This window comes from Neltuma alba, unplaced genomic scaffold (assembly GCF_004799145.2).
Source record: "Neltuma alba isolate B1F8T4 unplaced genomic scaffold, ASM479914v2 tig00002446_pilon, whole genome shotgun sequence".
NCBI classification, from domain to species: Eukaryota; Viridiplantae; Streptophyta; class Magnoliopsida; order Fabales; family Fabaceae; genus Neltuma; species Neltuma alba.
Genome location: NW_021632864.1, coordinates 432,820 through 443,250, shown reverse-complemented (window position 1 = coordinate 443,250; position 10,431 = coordinate 432,820). Strand labels below are relative to the sequence as shown.

General features: G+C 34.8%; 1 protein-coding gene across 2 annotated transcripts; it reads right to left on the bottom strand.

Moving 5' to 3' along the window:
• Nucleotides 1-1,635: 1,635 nt before the first annotated feature.
• On the bottom strand, nt 1,636-5,895 carry LOC114727834 (uncharacterized). 2 transcript variants are annotated; one of them, XM_028914605.1, is made up of 4 exons: nt 5,334-5,895; nt 3,672-3,892; nt 3,352-3,575; nt 1,636-2,740 (listed from the first exon to the last, which is right to left on the bottom strand). In XM_028914605.1, the coding sequence occupies exons 1-4, from the start codon at nt 5,761-5,763 to the stop codon at nt 1,951-1,953; spliced, it is 1,665 nt and encodes a 554-aa protein (XP_028770438.1). In that variant the 5' UTR covers nt 5,764-5,895; the 3' UTR covers nt 1,636-1,950. The 2 variants fall into 2 exon arrangements, with proteins under 2 accessions (XP_028770438.1, XP_028770446.1); XM_028914613.1 differs by having other exon boundaries at nt 5,553-5,895.
• Nucleotides 5,896-10,431: the final 4,536 nt, after the last annotated feature.

The window sequence follows — 10,431 nt, the reverse complement described above, 5'->3', positions numbered from 1 at the left end:
TGGGTCAAATTTGAGCTCAGTCATTGGATTAACGGTCAAAATAATATTTCTGTTGGCATGTCGGCATGGGATATGAGTGTCCTATTTTAATTATTTCAGAAAATTAAATACACTAAAAATTATTTTAGAACACTAAATGTACCTGAAAAAATAGTTTAGGATACTAAATGTATATTAACCCTATTTTAATTCACAACCTCATTTTAAAAAAAAAGGTGTTTGATGTCATTGTACTACAATATTTTAATATATTTGTACTATAAAATACATCTTGACTAGACAAATATAATCTAGCTGAGAAGCTCTCTTCTCTCGCAGCTGCTAATGTTCATTCGTTTATAGGAACTTAATCATGAATAGTTTTTTTGGCCTTCTAGTCGTGAATAAATAACAACGGCTGTATTTTAAATGAATGATAAGTCTGAAATAATCAAAAATATAATGCCAATATTTATTTTATAAAGGAATTTATTTCGTTTAAAATGAAAGTCTAACAAAATACTTCAAATTTTTATAATATCTACCCACCGTTTGTCAAAGAAATGAAGCTAACAAAATATGCCAAAATTCACATAAGCTAAAGAGTCACGTCTAACTATTTATTTGAGTTCTACTCTAATCAGAGCCAAATAAACAAAAATGTTCACAAACAAGAAAGATTAAGAACAAAAAAAAGTGTTTGGTTAAGAACATAATCATGGTTTCAGAAGTACTTTTACGGTATACGAAGTAAATATATGGAGGAGTTTGTCTTGATTTGCAGAAAAATGCTTCTGAAAAGTGATTATGGGGTTATCCAAACACTTCCTTAATATAAAATCTCATTTGATTTTTATTTTGGTCCTAAATAAAAGATCCTAATTCACTTTGTCTCTCATATTTATCCATCCCTTCTCAAAATAGTTATTTTAATAATGGTAATTCTAATTAATAAACTTGATTAGCAAGGATATTTTAAGAAAGACAACACCTTTTTACTACAAATAACTAATTTAACTTATTTCCTTAATTTACTTAAATTAGTCAATTATCTCTTATATTTAAGATTGAAAGTAGTACTACAAATCATTGTAGTTAGTATCCCACAATTCACGATTCGAATCTTGTGATTCGAGACAAAATAGACAATAAAATATACAAATCTCCCATTGTATTTTTTTGTGGCTTAAATCGTGCAATTCACACTAGAATTATGCGATTCACAACAGAACTATACGATTCACATAGTATTGAGTCGTACTTTCATGTTTATTCTTTTCTGATTTTTTTAATTTATAGGAGATAATCTGTCATATAAATACTCCTTAATGCACTTATGACTTTTAACTTATCAAATATCGATCAAAACTCTAATTTTTCATTCTCTAATTGATTTTGGAGACTTTTTGTCATTGAAATTTTATATATATTAGTCTTTTTTGTGAGATGTATAGAACCTAATATTTACAAACTTCTGATGTTTTCTTCTATAAAATTACCTATATGTCATCTTTAATAATTGTTTATAAAATAGGCTTTCCGATTCACAATTCTTATCCCGACTTGATAACCTTGCTACAAATAGGATAGCGGAACAATGAAGAAAAAGAGAACACAAACGCAGGATTACATTGATAAGGTAGTGGGGTTTACATCTAACCCATTAAACACTGCTTTCTCTTTCACATTTTTCAAATCCATCTTTATATTTCACTCCACCATAGTTTTTGCCAAAAGGCCTAAATAAAATCATCAGCTGCAAGAAGAAATTAATGCCCCATTAAGTCTCTCAAAAGAAAGGGTCTAGCAGCGAAGGACCCATCAATCCATCATCTTCTAAAAAAAAAATCGATTTATACTCTCCTTCCAACATAACCCTAATTTTCATTCTTCGCTCGAATATATCGTAGATGACACACACACACACACTCTTCTCCTGTCAAAATTCAAGCGTTCCCGGATCAAGAAATGTTACGCATGGGACGCAGCATTTGGAAGTCTAAGCAGCTCATAGGCTGTCAGATTTTCTGAACAATAGCTTTCCAATGCCTCAAAAATGTGAGATAAACCCACTTGTAAGCAACATGAAGCAGTGTCATTGACCTGTCTTATAACCTCTCGGTGTTTTGCTCTCTGTTCAACCAATATTTTCCCTAACACTGTTAAACTCTCATCAAATCCCTCCAATAAAGGAACTTCAGCTTCTTCGCCATCCCTCAAGGCTGCCATGATAGGAGAGAAATTATAGTGAAAACTCACGCGATTCTTCTTATGAAGAATTTTAAGCCTGTCCTCATAGTCCCTCAGGAGGTAATCCACTCCAGCTTTTTGTGTTTGTTCCTCTTTCTGCTTCTCATATAAATGGTTCAAGCTTGAGGCAAAATCAGAAAAGGCTTTCGAAACTCCCAGTTCTGAAATTGAGTCAATAGTATGGTACCAGTCGTTGCATAAGTTGAAAATGGGAGGAGCTCCGATCCTGCTTGGAGAGAAAGGGGCAGTCCCATTTACAACTTCTTCAGGTTCTCGGAGCACAGACCTTAGAAGCCACTCGTTCAAGTACTTCACAAAGTCCTTCTGTGTGTTAACAAGATTACTAAAGCATATACCCCAGTTCAAGATCATCCTTTCCAGTCTTAAAGTAGCCCCTGGGTTTGAACGATTCCTACTTGGATCTAAAATATGTACGTGACTTTTGGCCTTCGTGACGATTTGGAATTGTTTCAAGTGGCATGAACCCATATACTTCCACAATTTGATTAATCTATAAAATAACATTGAGTAAGCATATCAGGAAAAGAAAAAACCATGTAAATAGCTGTACGAATCTTCCTACATACTATAATCCAGGTATTGAATCCTTTTTTTTTTTTTTTTTGGGGTGATAGGCATTGAATCTTTACCTCAACCTGGTTTTGCAATCATTAATTTGACAAGTCCTAGAAACACCCGAATTCAAACTGTATTACCCACCTTTTATTCTAGATTCAAGTGTGCTTTGCTAGTAAACTATTATTTGGAATTAAAGATTATAGGGACAATCAAGGTCACAAAGACATCAAAAATTCGGACAGATACCCAGCAAACAAAAGGCAAGTCCACCAAAGTAATATGTAAGATGGGCATATAAAATGAATAGAAATAAAACAACAGCAAATGCATTGCAATCAACTTCCTAACATACTGCCTCAAACAAGCATAGTGGAGGATAAAAGGACCCATCCCTAGCGTCTCATAGAAGTGTGTAGAGAGAGAGAGTTAACATGTTCATGGCCAAGAGAAATCCTTCAACGAATTCATAGATAATTTCAACAGCATCATATATTGATAGCATATGAATCCATATAAGATAATGAGAGAGAAAATCTATCATACCCTTCAATTAGTTTATAGAGTTCAGGAAGCAACTTTTGATCTCTTAACTTGTCTATCTCTCTTGATACCACACTAATAGATGCAACAGCTATATTAATTTCAGATTGCATATGTCTGACAGAGGCCCAGGCATCATTGATCTTATCTGATTCAGCACCATGACCATCCAGATCTCTGAGCCTCTTATATCTCTTCTCATAGAGAATCCGAAGTTTTTCTTCACCCTGCCATTTGAATTAATTAAACGGGGAAACAAATTTTATTTTTTACACTATCAAAGAAGGAGGCATACAATTTTATAAGTTTAAGAGATTTCTTACCACAACTTCCCTGTAAAGTCTTTTTCCCCACATATACAGCTGCTCCAAAATGGCTGAAAGCTCAACAAATTTTGCAAAAACATGTCGTTGATTGTTTGTCTTGTTAGTACTGCACAGCAGCTGTCCTTTACGAGTTATTTGGTCTGACAGAATATGTGAAGAAGGGTGCAAACATTTCTGTACTGAAGGAAAAATCAGTCCCAGGAAAGGAGAAGCAAAACCTGCAAAGGAGGACATAATTTGCCGAGTTTTAGTTGTAGCCTCAAGAGTGCCATTGCAGCCACCTAAAGGTACTTACAAGAACCATGCAACTTAAAATTACTGCCTCTATTCCAACATAAAAAATTACTGCCATCCGACAGAAATCCACAAAAATGCCAGATTATCTCATTAGTATTCACATCAGACTGACACACTGTACAAGAAGTTCTGATTCATGCATTATGATGTCCCTTATAATTCATTGTTGTGCATCAAGAGGCAATTTTTGTATTGGTTCCCCCGGATTCATACCAAAAGATGACACATTTGATTTTCTATTGACAATACCCTAATTTATATTTTAATAAGATAGCATCTATTTATTAACGATATATACAAGCTACAGTCAAAAGTCAAGCAAATCCTAACTGCTTCTCCTTCAGCAAACAGATCCTTGTGGAGCTAAAATGATGGAAAGCAGTAGGCAAAATTTGGGTTACTGGTTTAATTTGACAGAATACAAGAGGCAATGCCTATTGGAATAATCATACATAATAGTTTAAAAATGAAACATTTACTTTGTTATGTAAGATGGTAAATTTTTAAATACTACAAGGGGAGATTTAAGCCGTCCATTCTTCTAGAAACCAAGACCATCCCATGTCTCCCACATGAAATTGAGTTGGTGAGATATGCCAACTGAGATCTTAGCTCCTAGTAGAATGGACTGCTGAAATCTCACGTTGTATGATTCAAAAAACTGCCAAACAAAATGCCATGTTTAATTTAAGCCAAAATGTTGCATTTCATTGTTCAAAGAACAGACAAGTCCAAGTGATCTAAGTCAAATTGAACAAATGACCCAAGTTTTGCTTACTGCTTTCATCATTTCAGCTCCATGAATTTAGAGTTCTATCTTGTTCTTCCTTTCCTATATCTTCGTTTCTTTCCTTTTGCCTTCATATCTGCTTTATTCTACACTTCGAATCACAGGATTCGATAATCAAATGCTCCTGTGCACATCATCTGTCATAACAAGTTAGAAACAGGCTTCATTTGGTTCGCAAAGGAAAAGGAATCAAAATTACAAAAAAGTGCAATATCTATTATAACCATGCAATCATTACTCAAATGTTTCTTAGATGTTAGTATTTTCTTTTAAAGCAAGGGTATTCGAGTCACTTTCTATCCATAAATTTACCTTTTCCTCATTATATTCCCTTCTTTATTTCACCATTCAGCGTATCAAATGGGGCCTAAGAGTGGGATCACATTTTATGGATACTTTTTGAAGTTTCTCTAAAGCTTTCTCTAAAATAAGAAAAAAGAAGTCATAATACCATAGCATTCTTCACGGACATTTTGACCTTTGAATGGAACAAAGACAGGAGGGGAAAGAACAAGCATATCGTATGCGACAAAAATGGATAAAATTAACAGTATTACGCACAAATGTCCTACCCCTTAACCTGGTGCTCCAGGAGTGATACGGTAGCTTGCCTGCCTCAATAATTGCTGAGAATTCTTTTCCAAAATTAAATAAATTTTCAAATTCGTCCTTTATATCCTCTATTGCTTCCTTAAGACCCACTCGACAACCACAAACTGGTGAGGAAACACAACTTGCTCCTAGAGATTTACTGCTTAGTACCATTGCTTCTTCTGCATCATAACTCTCACCTTCCATTGTCCCATGCTCCAAGTTCTTTGACGCAACTACTTCAGAATCAGCTCCAATCTCTTCCTCAGTGACATTGCAGCTATCTTTAGGTGCTTTTTCTCCATCCATGAATGCATCTCTATCAGAACTTAATCGTGTTGCACATGAAATTCCATGACCTGAGTTGAGATTCGCTCTTTTCAACCCCTTCTCATCAAATCCTGTGTCCATTGAACCTTGTTCTGTTTCATCTTCTAAATCAGGAATTCCTTCTCTCTCCCTTACTTCTCCCACATCACAATCGCTACTATTAGTCCTAGTGTTATAGCTGGAACTACAATGAAGATTTTTACAATGATTATCATCATTCAAGCTGAATAAATATGAGAAATCCCATGTAGAGACTTGAGGTGGGGGAGGAGTAGGAGAAGCAACGGGTGGGGGATTTTGATCAGTTACATGCCTATGGAACTTTGGAAAACTGGAAGGCATAGCCATAGAAATTGCCTCAACGGGATAATGGAGATTCCTATTATCATAGTAGGAAAAACCCACTGAAGATCCAGGAAAGCCCTGATTCACAAGCTGAGGATACCTTTGACGACTTGGTGGGTTTTCCCATCTATTGTTACATGAAAATCTTTGATTATGTTTGATGTGCACAGTATCTTCATGCAACACGTCCACATGAGTATGAGTGTTCTCCTGATAACTATGATGGGGAAGTCTTGAGGGCACACTCCATGATTGCCCATGAATCACCCCTGGCATCTCATGTTGTCTGGTTTCCACGAATTTTATACTCAAATTGGCTGCAGATAGGTCTTGATTCTTTGTAATAGGGAGTCTCGGTATTTCCATGTCACTGTGAACATGGTCAGCTAATGAATCCAAATCCACTACAGAGTCAGAGGATGGAAATTCCAGGTGAGAGGCTTCCTCAGATGGCTCACAATCAGAACCAGAATCCTGAGAAGTGTCGTCTAAAATAACTAACTCATCTTCCACATACTGGTTAAGGGCATTGCCTACGTCTAACAAGGATTCTAAATACAGGACATAGGCTGAAACTAAGTCAAACTGACTATATGCAGCAGCTTTGATAAACTCTCTTCTCTCTTTACACATACTCACCAGAGGTGAAGTTTCAAGCTTTGACAACCCTTTGCCCATATCACCAGAAACCAAGAGATAACAGAAGTAGCAAAATGAAAAACAACTAATGTCAATCCTGAATGAAACTGAGATTCAATCACCCACACTAAAAATACCTCCAACTCCAGTGTGCCCCTCGTTACTGTAACTACAGAACGTCCTGAGAAGAAAACGGTATGACCAATCATGAAATTGCGAAGGTTTGTCCAATGCTCCCAACTCTTAAAGAAAATAGAGAGATACTACTAACAGGAAAAAATCAGAATAGGAAGCACATATACATTAAACGCAGTGAGATTAATGCGGAGAATCACAGATACGCTCTTCAAGAGAAAGAGTATGTACAATTGATTAAAGGCAAAAAAAAAAAAAAAAAGGAAACTTACAAGGGGATACTTGACCAGCAAAGATTCGTCAAATTTGACCGTTTAAGTGGCCGATAATACAGCCCCAAATCAGGCTGAAATAGGAAAGTTATAAATCCGGGGAATAGAGGAAATCTAGAATGAAGACCAAGAGATTTGGTTATTTCCATTATTTTGGTGTTGAAATGTTGAACTTGAAGTCGGTTTCGGAATTTCCGGGTGTGGAAAATCACTTTGGGCTTGTAGCTGGTTATCGGCGCCTCACAGATCTCACAAAAACTACGTTCTCGTCTCGAATTCGGGCGAGCAACGAGCAACTTATAGCTTTGCCATCAGGGGCGAGATCCACGACCAGACGCGCCTCAGTGGTGTGGCAAGCACGCGACGCACACGTAAGAATCTGGAAATGCGGCCCGCAACCTGCAGGTCGGGCCCCTCTGGCGGGTACGATTCAGTCCAACCCGAGCCCCGCAAGATTGGGTTGACGACTTGGCCTGCTAAGCAGCATTTTGTTAAATTATTTTTTACATTTTTAAAACAGATGTTTTCAAATTTGAAAATTGAACTACAAACTTTTATTAACTAAATTTTAATTATTTTTATATTTTTATGTGACTATATGATTAAGTTAATCTCAAAACCTATAAATATAAGCACATAATTTATTGGGAAGGAACTTGAGAATATATCAAAAGACAAAAAAAAAAAAAAAGCAAGAGTTGCCCATCATTCACAATTATTGTGCTGGTATCAACTACATTTCAATGTGTATTTACAACTTTTGTTTAGCAAATACTAAAATCAATTTTGTAAGTTTTTAATAATTTTTGCATAAATATTATTTTTCCGATTCTAAATACAAGACCCTTATTCCAGAGGAGTAACTATGTTTCATTAGTTGTTAATAACTTTTGTTTTGTTACTTTTAACTAATATTTTTTGGACAAGAAAAAAACTTAACTAATGTTTTAATGCAAATCGATAAATGTAAATCACGATCCAGGATCCAAAGAAAACTTTTCGTTTTTCTTTCACATTTTCCATAGCTCTCCAAAGTCCAAACGTTAGTTTCTTCCCTTGCCTCTGTGGTCATTTTCAAACTCATCCTATATATGAGCTTGTTCTTAGCGACTCTTCCAAATTCACAATCCTCCGTTATTATTTCCAACAGCTTACCGTTCTTTTCCATTTCCGCCCTCTTCTCTCCATCGTCATCTTCAATCCATCTCATTCTGTTCATCATCGACTTCTCGCCGTTGTTAGAGACAAAAAGGTAAATAGGCTTCCTTTTCCGACTCTTTCCACTTGATTCCAACTTAATTTATTGTCCTTTTCTTGCTGGCTGGTGCATTTCTCTCTTGTTAATGAAACACATTGTCGGATGGCTTTGATATTAATGAAAACTGGACTGTCTTGTTTGGACTGTCGACTAGGATTTGTCTCCTCGCCTCATAAAGGGCTCTCTTTTTTCTTTTCTTTTTTTGGTACTTTTGTTAAAGAACAACATATCTAAAGACTTAATTATTGATAGAGCACAATAACAGTATATGACCTATATAACGGACTCCACCTAACAACAAGGCTTATTATTATTGTTGTTGCTACAGCTGCTAGACAAAGATATGCTTTTACTAAAAGTAATCTCCCAACCAAATATGGGCATCCAGTGAAAATTCGAATAATAAGTCACCATGCTATAGAAGACTAATTTCTTTTATTGGACCAACTCATTGGTTTCCAACTCTTTTTTATATTGGAAAAACCATTTTGGAGATGCATATACTTTTTTTTTTTCAATGTGGTATTTATGTGTTTTTTTTCTTAATTAAATCTTTAATTTTGCTCTATTAACATTATTAACTCTTGCACGGACACTAAAAATGCTAGTAGAACAAAATTATAAGAGCTAATGTTGTTAAAAAAATAAGTTTAAGTGATTTAATTAAGAGGGAAAAAAAGACCTAGGTATCAGGTTAAAAATAAATTAAAAAAATGCCTTCAACATGGTTTTCCCTTATTTACAGGGAAAAAAGCAAACATTGTGAAAACTGAATTCTAGGAAGTTGTGGCTTGGGAGTTGGGACCAGCAAGGGCCAAACTAGCGTAAAGTTAGAGGGATCAACAAATTCAAACTAAGTTACGGAGGAAATGGATTAATAATAAGAAAATTTGGTAAAAAAATTCTGTTCGAAAACTTAATCAGCTAAAAAGAACATAAATTTGAGTATGTGTAACTTTTTTTCCATGATGTACAATATATCTTACAATATGTGCAAATGATTTCTGTATTGATGATTATTACATATCACTTAGTAAGAAAAGGTATACATACGGATTATAGTTACACTCACTCAAATTTAGATTAAGCTTTCAAACAAAAATTTTTAATCAAATTTTTCTTAATAATAAGAGTAACATAACCATTAAGGTCTAGGGGGTGTTAACTTACCAAGCAAATCTATGATTTCCTTACAATATTTCTATATAACATTAGATTTTATATGGATGAATTAATTTGAAAAAATAAGAAGTAAAAAAATAAAATTAATTGAGATATTATATTTAAAATTAAATTCTAACGTCAAATTAAAAATTATTTCCTCCTTGTCCTGTTCCTAGGAGTCCTTCTCAACTCCCATAACCACAAAAATTCAACCCCAACTCTCCGGCACCTTACCGAACGTTGCTTTTGGCAGTTAGAGGGAGTTTATCCGTTTCATACAATTTTTTAAAAAATATTTTTAATATTACCTAAAAAAATGAAAACAATGACCTTTTTCTTTTTTGCCTTTTGATATTTAGAAAAACAAATGGGATTCACAAGCCCCAAGCCATCAACATCTGACCCTTTCTGTTGAGATGGGAAAAGATCCGATTCCCACTTTTGTATGCTGTGGGGAGATTGCAGTAATAGTATTTACGTGAACTTTCATTCAATTTTCAAAAGTATTGACCCTCTTAATTTAGCGACATAAATTTGTTATTGTTTAGCTCCATAAAAAATAAATAAATTTTAGAAAAAAATTACATTAAAAAAAGTTAAAAATTATAATATTCTAATCCAGGTAGGAAGTGGTACCTAGGTTGCTATTTCGCACAACACTTGTTATCGCTGGTATATTTCTTGTCATTAGTTGTTCAATACTTTTTTTTTTTTTTTGGTATAATACGGGGCAAACGCCCAATCAAATCATCTCATTAGCAATCTAGGGTATAAAACCCCCCTGAAATCTCTGTACAACAGAGGCCTCAGTTCATTAGGTGGCTCATCTAACACATTGGCCAACCTATAAAGACTGAAGCTGAAGTTAGCTAAAAAATCTGCACAAGTATTAGCCTCTCTATAAACATGACAAACTAAAATACTATCAAAGCACAT